Genomic DNA, 18,295 nt, shown 5'->3' with positions numbered 1-18,295 from the left:
GCAGTATTTGGGGTATTACGGGCTAAAAATATAAATTAGACCATTTTCCATTTATAAGAGGGCTTCCCAGATGCCTCAGTGGTAAAAGAATCTGCCTGCCAACGCAGGTGGCGCAAGGAGACGCTGGTTCAATTCCTGGGTCCGGAAGATCCCCTGGAGGAAGAGATGGCAACCCACTCCAGTATTCTTGCCTGGAGAATCCCATCGTCAGAGGAGCCTGGTGGGCCCTAGTCTATAGGGTTGCAAAGAGTTGGACACAACTGAGCAACTGAACATGCAAACACACACCACTTAGAAGAAGAAGGTAAGTACAGGAGTAAAGGAAATACACAACATTTGTTAGAGCTTCCATACCACCAACGGAGTGGCTTAAACAACAGAAATTTATTGTCTCACAGTTCTAGAGGCTAAAGATCCAAGTTCAGTGGGTGAACAGAGCCATGCTCCCTTGAGGGCCCCAGGGAAGGATCTGTGCCAGGACTCTCTCCTGGCTTCTGATAGTTCCTGACTTGTGGCAGGATAACTTCAATCACAGGACTTTCTCCCTGTGTGAGGGTCTGCGTCCAATTGTCCCCTTTCTATAAAAACACCTGTGATACTGGATTGGGGCTTCCCAGGTGGTGCTCGTTGTAAAGAGCCTGCCTGCCAAGGCAAGAGATGAGACTTAAGAGACGCAGGTTTGATCCCTGGGGCGGGAAGATCCCTTAGAAGAGGGCAACCCACTGCAGTATTCGTTTCCTGGTGAATCCCATGGACAACTGAGCCTAACGGGCTACAGTCCATAGTGTTGCACAGAGTTAGACAGGACTGAAGGGACTCAGCATGCACCCTGGATACTGGATTAGAGGTCACCCCACTCCAGTATCGGAGAAGGCAATGGCACCCCACTCCAGTACTCTTGCCTGGAAAATCCCGTGGATGGAGGAACCTAGAAGGCTGCAGTCCATGGGGTCGCTGAGGGTCGGACACAACTGAGCGACTTCACTTTCACTTTTCACTTTCATGCGTTGGAGAAGGAAATGGCAACCCACTCCAGTGTTCTTGCCTGGAGAATCCCAGGGACAGGGGAGCCTGGTGGGCTGCCGTCTATGGGGTCGCACAGAGTCCGACACGACTGAAGTGACTTAGCAGTAGCAGCCACTCCAGTATTAACTCATTGTAACCAGTTACATCTGCCCTTATTTCTATCTATTTTGAAATTGTATTTGCATATAAAGTCACATTCTGTGGTACTGGCTGTGAGGATTTCAACAGAGGGATTTTAGTGGGACACAATTCAACCCATAACATTCACAGTGCAAATTAAGTTATCGAGTGGGATTCAATACAGAGTTGTAGAGAAACACCAGTTTGAAGTGGCTAAAAGAGCAGCTCTGGGTGGAAAGTGAGAAAAAGACGATTAGAAGGTACAAGAAGGATGACACAATGAAGAGACGTGTTGAGAGGAGCCATCAACATCGCCAAGTGCTTCCCAAGTCAGGCCAGACAGAGCTAGAAATCGCCATTGCCTCTGGCAGTGTGCTAGTCATTGGACCAAATGGTCAGAACACATGAGCTTCAAATACTTTGCTCCAATATTTTGTGATTTTAAAATCATTGCCCAGGGAATTCCCTGGAGGTCCAGTGGTTAGGACTCAGTGCTGTCACTGCCGGGGCCTGGGTATGATCCCTGGTTGGGAACCTAAGGTCCTGCAAGCCGCACAGGACCTCAAAAAATAAAAAATAAATCTAAAAAACCCCATCATTATCCAGCAAACTCCCGGAGGGAACTGGGGGTAGTGGACATCAGTTTGACTCGTCCCCACGCCCAGCCTGCTTTCTCAGCCTCCTTTACGGCCGGGGCTCGACACCGTGGCCTAGGCTCTGGCAGTCGGGTGGATAGTTGCTAGGCTTCAGTCTGGATGAAAGCCATATGGGAAAGCAGACTCCAAGGACGCTGCTTTCTGTGAGGTGGTGGAATCTGGTAGAAAGATATGGAGGCCCAGGGCCAGCAGGGGTTAAGGTCCAAGACGCACATGCCCAGAGGAACAGTGCTGGGCTCATACCGGAACCTTCCTGTGACACAATGTAGGCATCGTTCTCAGTGGGGTAACCTCTAAGTCTAATTCTCTGGATTTCTCGGAGATTCTCTGAGCCATGTAATAGTCTTGAAAAAAAAAACCAAACATAACTGGCTTTATTGAGATATAATTCACACACTATAAAATTCATCCATTTAAACTGTGTAATCCATATATAGATGCTAGATAACCAACAAGATACATATATGTGTGTGTATATGACTGAATCTCTTTGCTAGACACTGAAAGTAACGCAACACTGTAAATCAACTATACTTCAATTTTTAAAAAATGAATCTTCAAAAAAAGGGTACAACCCAGTGGCTTTTAGTATATTCACAAGGTAGTGCAAGCATCTAAGTCCACTCTCTACGTCCAGGACGTTTTCATCACCCTGAAGAGAAACCTCACGTGCGCCTGTGATCACTCCCCATTTCCCCCTCCTCCCAGCCCCGAGCCACCACTAATCTACTTTGTGTCTCTAGGGATTTGCCTGTTCTGGGCATTTCACATGAATGGAGGCATATACCATGTGGTCTTTTTGTTTTTGGTTCTGGCTTCTTCAACTGATGAAAAAATTTTTTAAGATTTATCCGTATTGTAGCACGAATGAGTGCATCATTCCTTGTATTGCCAAATAATATTTCATTGTCTGGATATACTACATTTCGTTTATTGGTTCATCAGTGGATTGTTTTCACTTTTTGGCTAGTATGAATAATGCTGTTTAAACATTTGTGTGCACGTTTTTGTATGAACATATATTTTCATTTATCTTGGGTATATATCTAGGAGAATTACTGGGTCATAGGATAATTCTATGTTGAAAAATTTGAGGAACTGCCAGACTGTTTTCTAAAGCAGTTACATCATGTTACACTATCACTAGAAATACATTAGGGTTCTAATCTCCTAGTGGGCATAAAGTGGTATCTCATTGTGGTTTTGACTGGCATTTTCGTAATGACTAATTATGCTGAATATCTTTTCATGTGCTTCTTGACCATTTGTGTATCATCTCTGAAAAAATGTCTATTAAAATCCTTTACGTGTTAGGGGAACTGTCCCAAACCACCTGACCTGGCCAGGCACCATAGTAACCACCTGCACGAGTCATCCTGCAACAGGAGCTTCTGGTAAAGAACTTGAAACCAAGAGGCTGCCACCAACCAGAAGAATTCAGAACAGGTCCAAAGGACAGAGGAGATGCCAGTTTATATGTCCGGCCAAGCTCCCAGAATCCTTCTCACTAGGATCCATCCTGAGTGATGCTTGTTCCCCTCGGAAGAGCCCTGAGTCAGAATGACTGGCCAGAGGTAACCCGGCACCTAACCCGGGTTAGGGGGTTAGGTGGGGTTAGGTGGCTCACCTGAGACTGAGGCACGTGGAGCGCAGTCCTCCCGGGTCCCCCCGCCCTCTTGCTCTCTGGCCACGCGCCCCTTTTCCGATAAATGCTCTTGCTTTGTCAGCACGAGGGTCTCTCTGAACAATTCATTTCCAAGTGTTAGGCAAGAGCCAACCCTCAGGCCCTGGAAGGAGTCCCCCTTTCTGCACCATACCCATTCGAATTTTTGTAAATTTGCTAAAAAAAAATCCACAATAGTAAGCACTTTAATCATTTTTAAGTGCACAGTTCAGTGATATTAAGTACATTTATTCACATTGTGGTGCAACCATCATTCTTTGCCCATTCTTAATTGTCTTTTTAAATTTATCTTTTAGTGTTTAATTTTTATATCCTGGAAATAAGTCTCTTAATGGAAAATGATTTGAGAATATTTTTTCTCATCCTGTAGGTTATTCTTTCACAGTCTTGAGGGTGTTTTAATAAAATTCTTTAATAAATTCTCTTCATGCTCAAACTAACTAGAGTAGCATTGTCAGTATCTAAGAACATTGACAGATGCACTGGGTTGGGTTAAATACCATTTTTTCCCCCCAAAACAACCTGTCTCATATCACATCTTATATCCATTACTGACTTAGAACTTTGGGTTTTGTTATTTTTCCTAAAGCCTTCCCTATTTTATCTGAATCCCACTCTATGATATTGTGATTTATAAGAAGAAGTACACATTCGGTCTTCGTTCCATTTCTGGCACAGAGCTTCCTAAAACCCTTGAACTGTCCTGAGTGATAAGACCCATAAGTCTGTCTTGTTATGTTAATGAGGTGACTTGTGGATCACACCGGAAGGATAGAGGCTGGCTGGAATGTTCAGTCCCACACCCTGACTTCTAGGGAGGAGAGAAGGGCTGGAGGTTGATCAGTTTCCACTGACCCGTGATTTAACCAATCATGCCTATGCAATGAAGCCTCCACAAAAACTCAGGACATAGTTCTGAGAACCAGGCTGGGCAGCACACGGAGATTCAGGGAGAGGAGTGTCCCTGGAGAGGCCCCGAGGCTCCTCAGCCTTCCCCCGCCCTCGCCCCGTGTCTCTCTCCACCCATCCCTTCCTGAGTTATATCCTTCCATAATACTGGTGATCCAGTAAGTAAAGCCTTTCTCTGAGTGCTGTGAGCTGCTCTAGCAAGTGAACTGACCCTAAGGAGGGGGTCATTTAAACCCCCACCTATAGCTGGTGGACCAGAAGCACAGGTGCTAACCTGGCCTTGTGACTGGCTTCAGAAGGGAGTGGCGGTAGGTGGGGGAGTGGAGGGTGCGGTCTTGTGAGACCAAACCCTTGGCCTGTGGGCTCTGATGCGCTCGCTCTCCAGCGATCAGTGTCAGAACTGAATTGAACTGTAGGACACCCTGCTGGTGTTGCAGAAAATTGCTTGGTGGTGGTGGTGGGAACTGCTGCCCACCCCCCACCCCCATACAAATGTAGCAAATTGTGCTCAGGACCCTCGTGTGCGACTCTTTTGCGACCCCGTGGATACTGTAGCCCACTGGCTCTTTTGTCCGTAGGATTCCCCAGGCACGAATACTGGGTGGGTTGCCAGTGCCCTCCTCCAGGGATCTACCCAACCCAGGGACTGAATCCAAGTCTCTTGTGTCTCCACCACCCAATTATTTCTCATCTCTCTCTGGTCCCACCCCAGACTGCAGTCCTGTACAGTACCCCCTGCCCCCACCCCAAACACACATATGCCTCCATCCCTCTCCAGTCCTTCCCTTCCTGCTATAAGGCTATAGTCTCTCGGAATCTAATGAATGAGATTGATGTCCTGTTTAATCTTTGGATCATCCTCAGCGCCCAAGACAAGGCTTTGTGAAAACTTGCAGCACAGTAAACACATGTTCAAAGGAACTTAATCTTATGCCTTATTTCCTTACTCTCTTTGTTTTATTCTAAAATTATATTTATGCAGTCCTTGATTTTAATCTTTTCTCTAAATGAACACCTCTGGGGGATCTGAAATAGGTTGCAGGGCAAATCTATGGTGTTCAATTTATGATTGGAGAAATGGGATTCTTTGGGGAATTAATTAATCTCTACAAGTTTGTGAAACGGTGAGAGAAGGTAAAACTTCACAGATAAAGTTCTCAGGACCCAGAGAGGAAGTAAAGAGTAGTATTTGACACATCATGTGTCTAAGTTGAAGGTATTCCCTGGCAGATTCTTGTGGAGGGCTGGGCTTCCTGACTGCTACTGCCCAGTGCTTTGGGACATCTCTAACCTCGCCTTCTGCTCTTCTGCCTGTAGAGCAGTCTTCAATTCCTCAGAGCAGGCACTGACTGCTGGGTACTGTTGGAAACAGCTGGAAAGAGCCCATGTTCATTCAGTTATAGGTCCATACACAGAAATCTGTCACATTTCTATACACTAACAACAAAAGATCAGAAAGAAATAAAGGAAATAATCCCATTTACCATCACATCAAAAATAAAATACATGGACACTTACATTACCATATGTAAAATAGATAGCCAATGGGAATTTGCTGTATGACTCAGGGAACTCAAACAGGGGCTCTGTATCAACCTAGAGGGGTGGGGTGGGGAGGGCGATGGGAGGGAGGGGACATATGTATACCTATTGATTCATGCTGATGTTTGACAGAAAACAACAAAATTCTGTAAAGCAATTATCCTTCAATTAAAATAAAATGCCTAGGAATAAACCTACCTAAGGAGGCAAAAGCCCTGTACTTCAAAACTTATAAGGCATTGATGAAAGAAATTGAAGCTGACACAGAGATGGAAAGATATATCATATTCTTGGACTGGAAGAATCAACATTGTCAAAAGACTATACTATTCAAGGCAGTCTACAGATTCAATGCAGTGCTCTCAAATTACCAATGGCATTTTTCACAGAACTAGGACAATAAAATTGTTAATTTCTATGGAAACACAAAAGACACTGCAGATTACCACAGCAATCACACAAAAGGAAATTGGAGCTAGAGGAATCAAGCTCCCTGACTTCAGACTATACTGTAAAGCTACAGTCATCAAACCAGTAGGGTACTGATGCAAAAACAGACACAGATCAATGCAGCAGGATAGAAAGCTCAGAAATGGATCCATGTGCATATGGTCAATTCATCTATGACAAACAAGGTAAGAATACGCAGTGGGAAAAAGACAGTCTCTTCAATAAATGGTGCAGGGAAAACTGGACAGCTAAATGTGAAGAATGAAAGTTGAACATTCTCTAACACCATACACATATAGGCACAGGTCCAACTGTCTACTGAGCACACACATCATACAAGGTACTGCTCTGGGCACATAGAGGAATAAGATTTGTTTCCCATAATCAGGAGTTGGATGACAAATAGAAGGTCAAGACAAACACAATTAACTATCATCCAAAGCAGAACGGGCCTCCAATAAAAGAGGCATAAAAAACTGTTTTGAAGACTCAAGGGAAGAAGAAATCACCCACTTTTTCAAGTAACAGGAAAGGCTTTATGGAAGGTGGGGAAGGAGAACTGGGCTTTTGCTCAGAAACTCAGGACCTCTAAGCCATAGTCCTTGTTCTCTGCTAGCTCCCAAACCAGTTGGGATGAATGCCATACATACAGCAGCTGCAATTCAAGACCATATATGTTAACACCAGTACAAAAGAATCACAGAAAAGCTAGAGATTGTTTCCTATTAGTCCAGGAAATTCTTTATGAAAGGGTGACTTGGGCCCTAAAAGATGAAACAGGTTTTATTAAAATGCTATTTTTGAATAAAAAGCAATTAAATGATCTAAAAATTTGGAAAACCCAGTAAGGTATAAAGAATAAAATAGAAATCATTTATAGGGCCACTACCTACAGATAAATACATTGCCATTCATGTAGTATGCATAACAAATATTTGTAATATAAATAAATATAATTTTTTTATTTTTTCCTCAAGTATATTTTTATTACATACATGATTTTGAGACTTGTTTTAAAAAACATATATTATGCAAACTTATCAGTAAAATTATTTGAAAACATTTTTAAACAGCTGAAGAGTATTCCATTAATTTATATATCATTTATGCAACCAGTTTTCAAAATGTTCACATTTAGATTGCTTCTAAACTTCCAATTATTATAAATTAAACTTCAATGGAATTCTTAAACACACACCTTTGTCGACACCTCTGTATTATCAGCATAGATTCCTGTAAGTGGGATTACCAAATCAAGGTATATTAACATTTCTGGGGCACTAGAGAGAGCAAAACACTGCACAATTACTTTCTAGAAAGGCTGTACCAGTTTACATTCTCATTAGTTAGGTGTGCCATGAGACACACTCCTTCACCAGCAGTATTATTTTAAGATGTTTGCTAATCTGATAAGGAGAAAATAGTAATTCAATGATTTTAAATTTTGTCTTTACTTGATCATTAGTGATGGGGACATTTTAAATATGCTTCTTTCCATGAATATTTCCTTTGTGTTGCCAGTTCATATATTTACATCAAGTGTTGTAAGTGAAATACATATTTGGAGGAGGAAACTTGGAAATAATCTACCGTTCTCTCAGTCTTGGTGCTCTGTGACCCCCTTTGGGTGAGTATCCTGCCATGGTCCGTGTGACCTTATTTTTCAAAGATGCACTCCCACCCATTCATTTTTCTCTCTCTCCCTCTCTCCGTCCCTTCTTTCTTTCCCTCCCTCCATTTTTTTCTCTCTCCCCCACAACACAGCCAGCTACACACTTCGTCTGGTGCTCAGTCAGAGAAACTGGTCTGTGGCAACACTGGAGGAAAAACTGCTGGTATTAGGGTTATTGAGACAAATGTCCAGACTGCCGAGGGCAACTTACTCAGTGACTCTTTTTAAGTGCTGATTTCAGAATTAACCTCCTCTTATACCATAAGACTGCTGATTTCCCTGGTGGCTCAGACGGTAAAGCGTCTGTCTACAATGCGGGAGACCTGGGTTTGATCCCTGGGTCGGGAAGATCCCCTGGAGAAGGAAATGGCAATCCACTCCAGTACTATTGCCTGGAGAATCCCATGGACAGAGGAGCTTGGTAGGCTACAGTCCGTGGGGTCGAAAAGAGTTGGACATGACTGAGTGACTTCATTTTCACTTATACCATAAGAGCAGACTCCACAGTGTTCTGTCCTGACTCCTCATTCTCAACCGAACTGCATACCGAACTTATACCATAAGAGCAGACTCCACAGTGTTCCCTCCTGACTCCTCAGTCTTAACTGAACTGCACTTCCCTGCCTCCATGGTGTCCGCTGAGCCTGGTGTGGTCTCGTCTACAGCTTCCCCAGTCCACAGCCTGCCTGTCCCTGATTGTGAAGGTCAGGTGGTGGCCTTTGGAGGAAGATACCCTTTTCCTCTGAATTCCATAGCACACTGCATTTTATTTAAACTATCTCCAGTCTCCAAGGTATTTTGGGTTTTTGTGCATGCAACTCATCTCTTTCATTACTTTATAGACTCCTGGAGGCATCTACTTGAGGAACGTCTGTGTCTTCTTTATGTCTGGATTCCCTTAGTACAGTCAGCAGAAACTCAAAAATGTTTTACAAAAGTTTAATTTAAAAAATGTTACTTTGAAAAGGAAAACAAAGTTTTGTTTGTTTGTTCTTGGCTATACTGTCTGGCTTGCTGGACCCTGTTCCCCAATGAGGACTTAACCTGAGCCTAGCAGTGAAAGTACTGAGTCCTAACCACTGGATCGCCAGGGAAGTCCATGAAACAAAGCTTAATTTTAATTGTAGTGACTCTGATATGGAGAAGGAAATGGCAACCCACTCCAGTATTCTTGCCTGGAGAATCCCGTGGACAGAGGAGCCTGGTGGGCTGCTGTCCATGGGGTCGCACAGAGTTGGACATGACTGCAGCAACTTAGCAGTGACTCTGGTAAGGCTATGGACTGAGCTGTGCCCTCCCGTAAATTCATATTTTGAAGCCCTTACCCCAGTTATTGCAGGGGTGTTTGGACATGGGGCCTTTTAGGGAAGTAATTAAGTTAAATGAGGTCATAGGTGAGGTCCTAGTCCAATAGGATTAGTGTCCTTATAGGAAGAGGAAGGGACACGGGAGCTCTCTCTCTCTCCAGAGCAAAAAGGCCATGTACAGACAGTGAGCAGGCTGCTTCTGCTAACCAGGAAGAGGGCTCGCATCAGAACCTGCTCCTGGAGGCACCTTGATCGTGAACTTCCAGTTTCAGAACTGAGAGAAAATTCATTTCTGTTATTTAAGCCACCCAGCCTGTGGTGTTTTGCGACGGCAGCCTAACACAGAGGTAATGGTGAGATATTAGGTAGAAATGGAAGAAAGTCAGCTCAAATAAAGGAATACTGGTAAGTCAATCAAAGAACTCAAAGAATCTCATGTTGAGACACGGAGGGGTTAGAAACTAAAGGAAGAATCGGAAAACATGGCTTCTTTTGTCTCTTCATGAAAGGCCCTCATCCTGAAGCCACTTTGGTCCTCTGTGGCAGAGGAATAAAAACGGATGAAAATTACAACTAGAGTCCAGGAACTAAGAAATTGAATGGGGTTAAACAATTAATTTTATATCAAACATAAAGTCATCAGAGGGAAATAAGCACTAAAATGATGTTTTAAAACAATTGGAAACTTAAGGAAATTGCTACTGGCTTCCATTAGAGTAAGAACGTACTTCCTTAGAATGTTTTCTTGAAAGGATGATATATTGATCTTCTTGGGCTGGATCCATTAGCCATGGAAAGATGTACCTGAGTCTTTAGGGACATTCCTGAATGCATCAGGCCATATCACAGAACCCACCACCTCAAAACCAAATATTAAGGAAGAACTTATTAGAAAAACAAGATACAGCACAACTCTCTCTAGGACTGTAATCATTGTTCTCAAGTCCTTGCCAAACCTCATTCATCATAACCTTGCATGCTTTAAATATGTGTCATACTTTGGAAGTTTCAAACAAAAAAACTTTCTTGGAGAAAACAAAGACAAAAAAGGGACTTTTTCTGAACTGCATTTCTTAGTACTATTGTGGTTTAATGTCTAATTCTTGCATTAGAAGTGGAAAGAAAGAAGGAATCATGAAACTTTCTTTTTAAATGTCCTTTTAGCCAACATGTGGAGAAAATATGACGGCAACTGAGTCATTTTCCTGTTCTTTACAATGGATTCCAATATGTTCTATCTCCTAACTTCCAAAAGGTTATATTTGATAGTTTGTTTAAAAATAAACTTTTATGGGTGGAACACATGTACACCATGTGTAAACCATGTACACCCATGGCTGATTCATGTGAATCTATGGCAAAAATTACAATATTGTAAGGTAATTAGCTACCAATTAAAATAAATTTAAAAATAAATAAAAACAAAAAGAATTTAGGCTTCAATCAGAGGCCTAAGGGAGGGGGGCTTTTAAGTATAAATTACAAACAGAAAAGTACACAAGTTCTAAGACAATAGCTTGATGGATTATTACAAGAAACCACAAAGGGTAAGCACTATCCCGACCAAGAAATAGAACATTGCCAGCACCCCAGATGCTTGCTTGAAAATGGAGTTTTGAGCCAGACATGTATTTTATTTTCTTAGAAATAATATTAATGATAGTTAATGCCCAGATTAACTGATACAAGTCCTAAAGGTACATAGACACATTGCTCAGAGGCTCATCCAACTTTTAGATTCCTTAGTCAATTGGACAGCATTCATGCGAACACAAATCAGCTAACTAGCCTTGGCTTTTGAAAAATAAGTCTGTGATACGTATACAGATCCTTCCAGAGAAGGCAATGGCACCCCACTCCAGTGCTCTTGCCTGGAAAATCCCATGGACGGAGGGGCCTGGTGGGCTGCAGTCCATGGGGTCGCTAGGAGTCGGACACGACTGAGCGACTTCACTTTATTTTTTCACTTTCACGCACTGGAGAAGGAAATGGCAACCCACTCCAGTGTTCTTGCCTGGAGAATCCCAGGGACGGGGGAGCCTGGTGGGTTGCCATCTATGGGTTCGCACGGAGTCGGACACGACTGAAGCGACTTAGCAGCAGCAGCAGAGACTCAAGAGCAGGGATGAGAAGAGAGGTTCGCGTCCTCCTGGGGGAGGGTGTGCGCAGTGACAGCGTCCATGGAAAGGACTGAGAGCGGCTCTGACGGGACCCCCTTCCCCACCTGGCTCCTAGAGCCCTCAGCGGTGGGGACAGGCGGACGTGGTCTCCATTCTACAGGAGCGGATTTAGCACCAGCCTTGGAAACCCGGAAGGTACTGAGGCGTTTCTCTGAGCTCAGTTCATGGCAAGGTCAAGGATCCACGGCCCCAGTCCTTGCTTCCACCCGGTCCTGTTCCGCGCTGAGCCCAGGTCTCCTCCCTAGCAGCAGCTTCCCCCACCCCCGCCCCCGGGGACCCTGCCCCTCGACAAGCGCACCAGGTCTGTGTTCAGACAGCAACGAGGGAACCCCGATGGGCAAGGAGGCCGGCGTTCCCTGAATGTCCGGGCCCACCTGGATGGGGGGAGCTGGGCCCGGCCCAGGCCCCCTCCGGCGCTGCTCCAGTGCCTGGGCTGAGAATGGGAAGATCACTGCTTTCCTCGGGCTGCCCCTGCCTTTCCTTGCCAAGTTCCAGCACGGCCTTGGGGGCTTTTTAGAGTCACTGCTGCCGTCTATAGGGTCACACAGAGTCAGACACGACTGACGTGACTTAGCACCAGCAGCACCAGCGGCAGCGACCTTCCAAGAGCCTTTCCATTTTCTTTTCCTAATGGTCCAGTATTAATTAAGATTTATGCTTTACCCCCTGCGTTCCCAGGTCACAGAGACTATCAGAAGACAATGGCTAGCCTCCCTGAGGGTATCCTGAAATGGGCCACATTTCTACGAAATCATTGATGGCTGCTATTTTCTGTTAAAAAATGCTCTTAATATACGGGTGAGGGAGGGTCAGGATGGGTGATTCATGTGAATGTATGGCAAAAACCACCATAATATTGTAAAGTAATTGGCCTCCAATTAAAATTTTTAAAAAAACCCATCGCAGTAATATCATGTACTTTTGCCACAGAATAATGCTGTAATGAGAAATAAATTGGATATGTCAAGTTCTAAAAAATAAAAATGCTGTTAAGATAATAGAATCATCCAGCGGTGATGAGCATGGGGCAAGACTCCTGTATTCCAGGGCCCTGGTTCTTGTCCCTTGGTCCACAGCGGAAGAACCTGTGTGTCAGTGACACAGCAAAGGGATTCAACTCTGCTGGGCATTCCCAGAAACGCGGAGATGGTCCCGGTGTCCCTGGAACCCTCCAGGACCCTGGAAGGAGCTGCCTTGCACATTTCACAGGACTTGTGCGGACAGAGGCGCCTCAGCAAGAGTCTGCTTAAAGTTCCTGTTGTTAAAATGAAATCACCCAGTGCTGCAACCAAGGAAACTATACTGACTTGAAATGACCTTGGTAAACACATGAGTAGGACTTCCCTGGTGGCTCAGATGGTAAAGCGTCTGTCTACAATGCAGGAGACCTGGGTTCGATCCCTGGGTCGGGAAGATTCCCTGGAGAAGGAAATGGCAACCCACTCCAGTACTCTTGCCTAGAAAATCCCATGGACGGAGGAGCCTGGTGCAGGCTACTGCCCATGGGGTCACAAAGAGTCAGACACGACTGAGTGACTTCACTTTAAACACATGAGTGCTCCTCATGGCACATAGTTCTGAGGCCAACTTACTGCTTCAAAGTTCAGCATGAACTCAGTTTTACCCCTCTGGAGCAGGAGAAGTCGGAGTGGGGCAAAAGCATGCAGTGAGAACTCTGTCTTTGGAGGGCCCCTGGAGGAATCTCAGTGAGGATAGACTTAGCTGCCTGACACCTCAAAAAACGCACACTGGACACGGCCTGCCCTGTCCAGGCTTATACCAAGGCTTTGAGGATGCTGCAGACTTAAATATCTTCCTCCTACACACCCATTAAAGATGGACAGCACTTGTCACCTTAGTTACAGAGGCTGGTGTCAAGAAGCATCTCTGGTGTTTGTGAAGTCAGAGGTTGGCCCTCTGCTTCTTGTGGTTTCTGTAGAGTCCACAGTTCGAGGGACTTTCCATTCTGCACAACCAACGTGACATGTGCTGTTCCCTCAGAGTCAACTCCTCAGGAACAGTACCAGAACACACCTGGTTGCTAAACACTTACATACCAGGAAACGCTGTCCTTGAAAGGAGACTGCCAGTGTGATAAGGGGTTGTGTTCCCAGGTGTGGCTTGAGATGAGATGATGCTTATCTAAATGGCTCCCAGGGGCTCCCCAGGGGATGAAATCTCAGTCTACTGTTCTGATTCCCTTTCCCTCTCTCTCCTTGGGACACTTTAATATCCAGGATGACCAAACCGCATGCTCATTAAGTGTGAGTGATGGTGGGAGTGGCACGTCACTTAAAAATTTAGACAGAAACTACATGAAATGCAAGGGCTTATAAACGCAAATCAAATGGGGCTCCATGCTTTAGGAAGGGAGGCCTTGGACAGCCAAGGTCATGGGGTTTCCTGTTCTTCAGCCACCTGCAGAGCTAACTTTCCTAAACTCACATGTCTGTGGTGTGGATGTTTCTCAGGCCACTCACCTAGCCCCAGACTTGCTTCCAGCTCGGACTTTGCCTCGCATGTTCTTGCTTCTGTAACTTTCAGACTATTTTGAGGTTCTCTGTTTGGAACTCTCTACAGCATCATCTAGGAACCTCAGTCAGAATGGATGAGTGGGAAAAGGGATGATCCCATGACATTCTATGGAGGGATGTCTGTATGGTCTATCTTTTCAATCCCCACAACAGCCCAGTGAGGTGGACGTTATTACTCCCATTTTCAGATGAAGAGAAGGAGAACTAGAGAAGTCCAGTGACTCGGCGAGGTCTCCAGTAGTCACCACACACCAGGAGACCTGGATCAAGTTCTGCTCTGTTTGAGCTATGTTCTGGTCTTGGTGCATCTATGGGCTAGCCTCCTTTTTACAAAAGTTATTAGTAAAAATGTAAACAAACACAGAAGTAGATGATGGGTCCCTACACATCCATCACCCTGATAAAACAGTTGTCAAGATCTTGCCGCTTACGGAACAGTTTTCTTTGGCTTCATTTTCTATCAGCTTTGTCTCATCCAGGACCACTTGTTCACTCACACGCCAGGTTTCAACCAGACTGAACAAGCTGTTTAGTTGTTCTCTGACTCTGGGCCTTGGCACATGTTGATCCCTTTGACTCGGTTGCTTCCAACCCTGGTACACAGCTGCCCACAAGACCCACCACTGACCGACCACGTCAGAAACTGCTGGCGCTAGGCACCCTTCCCTCCATGCCCGCTTGACCCACTCTTCTCATTCTTCAAGACTTCCTTCTAGAATCCCCCCTCTCTACAAAGCCTTCACCGATGTCCCCAGTCTGGCTAAAGGTGCTTCTTCCAATCTCCACTGGGCCTCGCACATGTTTCTATCACAGGCTGGAACCAGGCGTGTCTGACTCAGCTGTGTTCTTTGGCTCCTCTGCTGTGTCATTCCTTGCAGGGTCCAGTGCCACACAGCACAGGCCCACTGTGGTGGGGCAGGGCCAGGCCCAAGGGCCCCCAGCCCCACGGCTGGCCCTCCCTGGCACTTGGCTCGCTGGACAAGGCTGCTGTTCTTTGGTGCTCTCGCTCATTTAAAGGAAGTGGTTCTTGGCTTTCTTTCCCAGCCACCAATTACGTTCCCACAGGAGGTCACATTTTGGTTGCAGTGATGGATTCTTGAAAAACTGTGAATATGAATGCCAGCTCTATTCCACAGAAACTCCTCACTTCATAACACAAGGTGATGTGCTATGTACCTTCCGAATGATTCACATTTCAGGTCACTAATAAGCTGTGTGACTTTGGGCCAGTTACTTAACCTCTCTGTGCCCCAGTTTCTTTCTTTGTAAAATGAGAACTGTACTTCAAAGGGATTAGGGAGGACTGAGTGAGATAATGCGCGAAAAGGCCTGGCACATAGTAAGTGCTCAACAAATGATAGGTACTATTTCTGTTAGACTTTGTCATCATCATAGTATTTCATCCACACAGGCTTGTTTCTTTGGTTTCATAATAGCCCTCAGTATTGAAAAGCTCTAGAAGGCTTCCCTGGTGGCTCAGATGATAACGAATCTGCCTGCAATACAGGAGACTCAGGTTTGATCCCTGGGTCGGCAAGATCCCCTGGAGAAGGGAATGGCTACCTAGTCCAGTATTCTTGCCTGGAGAATTCCAGGGACAGAGGAGCCTGGTGGGCTACAGTCTATGGCATTGCAAAGAGTCGGACACGACTGAGCGGCTAACACACATACAGAGAGGATTACTACTCTGTATTGTAAATCTTCTATTTTTATCATAAGCATAAATTCTGTACCTAAAAATGATGCTGTGTCTGAGATTTCCAGAGTCTGGCGTGCCCACCATTCTGATAAAAGAAGGCAGGCAGAGGCTGTTTGTTTACATGGGATCTCCTGGAATTCACCCCGGGCTCTCACCACCTCCTCCTGGTTCTTCCTCTCTCACCATCCCCCGGGGGTGCTTGTGGGGTAGAAACAGGAGAATACGATGACCTGAAGGAAGCCAGGATTTGGGAGGCCTGAGGCAGGACAGGGTAATTCACACCTGTGAGCCCCACATCTCTGGGGCAGCACTGGCAGGGCCAGAAGCTCTGTTTCTGGATGAGAGCACCCACGGGGCAACTCGCCCCTTCCTCAGGCACCCAGACCATGGAAGGAGAGCCTGGGCGTTTGGAAATCACCAGGTGTCTTCACACACTGTGCTGAAACACTCATGATGCTCTGGGTCAGCTTCATTAAAAAAAAAAAGTTTGCATCTGATTTAAGTCTTCCAGGAGCCCTACATCATGTTGGTTTTAAACATGCTGTGTCTGGATAATAAGTATTGAGGCCGGGGATTAGGTGAGGTGGGGAGATTTATAAAGCACTAGATGCATTAAAGCCCCATAATTCACCCTTTGTTTTGTCTAAAAATTGACCCATACCCCTTCCCCTTTTCAGGCTCCCGTACATATCAAGCAGAGACTGGGTTCACTGACTTTGCACCGTGAGGCTCCTGTGAAAGGCAAAGAGACAAAAGCCTCCCATCAAAGCTGCCATAGTGAGTTTCTGTTCAGCAGGAGGCGGGAATTCTTGAAGCAATTCCCAGGGCTTTAGACGGCCCAGCCCCTGGCCCTTGCCTGCAGCCCAGTAACTGCGCACCTCCTCCCGGCTTGCCCCCTGTGGCCCTCTGCCCGAGGCGAGGTGCCTTGCTCCGCCTGAGCGGGGCGGGGGGCATCCACGATGCGGCAATCCGGGACCAGAGGCGGATGCCTGAAGGTTCTCCGCCCTCCCTCACTCACGCGGAAACCAGACAGAACCCCAGGAGGGCTGGCGCAGCCCCTTTCAGGGCTCACTCCCGCCTCTCACGTGAGGTCCTCAGGCCCCCCGGGTTTCTCTCTCGGCTAGTCACGGACAAATGCTCTCATCGCCCCAGGCTTTCCCTCATTCCCAAGCCCCACTGCCGCTGCCTTAGTACCCTCTGAACACCTTAATGGGGCAGTAAAAACTTTACAGCCTGCAGCTCTAAACCGTTCTCACGTTTCTATATAGAACTATTTATGGCACACAAGATTACCACGGTTCGCCCTTTGAAAACCCCAGCAGATCCCAGACGCATTCAAAGGGGGCTGACCGAGTTACACTGGCCAACAGCTGGCTTACAGAAATCCATAGTGGCAGAGCTGAATTCTGGCTGCGAACAGCTAAGTCAGAAGAGAAAACAGCCCTTGAATCTCACGGCATCACCGAGGCAGCCCCGCGCTTTGCCTCTTCCGTGTGGCTTTGGTGTCAAACCCGCTTGCGTGCGTCTCTCCCTGGATTTTTGCTTCCCTGCTCGGTTCTTGCCTGGGTCCACAGGGATCCCTGTGAGCTTCGTCAGCAAATCCAGAAATCCAATCTGTTCCTTCCGTCTTGAGCAGGCAGAAAATTAAAACCAGGAAAAAGCTAGCAACTCGATCACGACTCGTTTCTCCAAAACAGTGCCCAGGAGCCACCTGTGAGCCCAGAAAAGGCATCCCCGCGCCCTTAGAAGCGCCCTTACCGGTATTCCATATCCGCCTCTCCGGTGCATCAGAGACGGGCCCCAGCCTCCTTGGATGTGGGGCCTCGGCGCTCTGCAGCCCACAGACAATCGGGCCCATTATAGTCATCAGGCCGCCGAGTTAAAGGGTGGCCCTTAGAAAAATATAAACAGCTTGTCAGCGCCAGCCAAGGGGGCGGGGCTGCGGCATCAGGGGACAATGGGCGCCAATGACCAGCCTCTCTGGGCTCTGTTGGCTGAGGATATCGTGTTTCATTTTGAAGAAGGGGAGACAGAGAGCGAGGAACGCCGAATAAGAAGGGCCAGCCCCGCAGCATGAAAGGGGTCCGAGTTGAAAAGTTTAATCACTGCTCACAGAAGATCATTTTCAAGGAGGAGTTTGATGCCTCACACAAAATAATGCAAATTTTTAGAAGTCACAGACGTTCGTGTTGCATTAACCATCTCTGGTCTCCCAGGCTTAATAAATATAGTATTCACTGGGGTAGAAAGGACTTTTTCAATCAAACAACAAAGGAAAGGAACAAAGTCCAAGGAAGATGCTTTTATTACATGTTTATCTTTTTAAATAGAATATCAGATAAGTACTTACTACATTTACAGAAAAAATGCTTGATTTGATTGGTTTGTCTTCAGAACTCAGAGAAGTGGGCATATTTTATTCCCCAAATATAAATGCCTCATGTTAAAAAAAATACTCACAATCTGATCATACCTGCACACATAAAACAGGAGTTAACTCAGTGTATAGGGGAGAA

The 18,295-nt window shown here is 45.8% G+C and overlaps 1 protein-coding gene across 3 annotated transcripts in view; it reads right to left on the bottom strand.

Annotated features, from left to right (window-relative positions):
• The window catches only part of TRIM2 (tripartite motif containing 2), a 127,843-nt gene extending 110,160 nt beyond the window's left edge, over positions 1-17,683 (bottom strand). For 2 of the 3 annotated variants that reach the window (XM_027513472.1, XM_027513473.1), the window contains exon 1: positions 17,538-17,683. In XM_027513472.1, coding sequence (XP_027369273.1) covers positions 17,538-17,567 — 30 coding nt within the window. In that variant the 5' untranslated portion in view covers positions 17,568-17,683. The remainder of the gene's footprint in view (positions 1-17,537) is intronic. The other variant, XM_027513478.1, reaches the window with a different exon arrangement.
• Between the last annotated feature and the right edge of the window lie 612 nt (positions 17,684-18,295).

This window comes from Bos indicus x Bos taurus, chromosome 17 (genome assembly GCF_003369695.1).
Source record: "Bos indicus x Bos taurus breed Angus x Brahman F1 hybrid chromosome 17, Bos_hybrid_MaternalHap_v2.0, whole genome shotgun sequence".
NCBI lineage: Eukaryota > Metazoa > Chordata > Mammalia > Artiodactyla > Bovidae > Bos > Bos indicus x Bos taurus.
The sequence above is the reverse complement of the archived record's forward strand: the minus strand, read 5'-3'. Positions and strand labels throughout refer to the sequence as shown.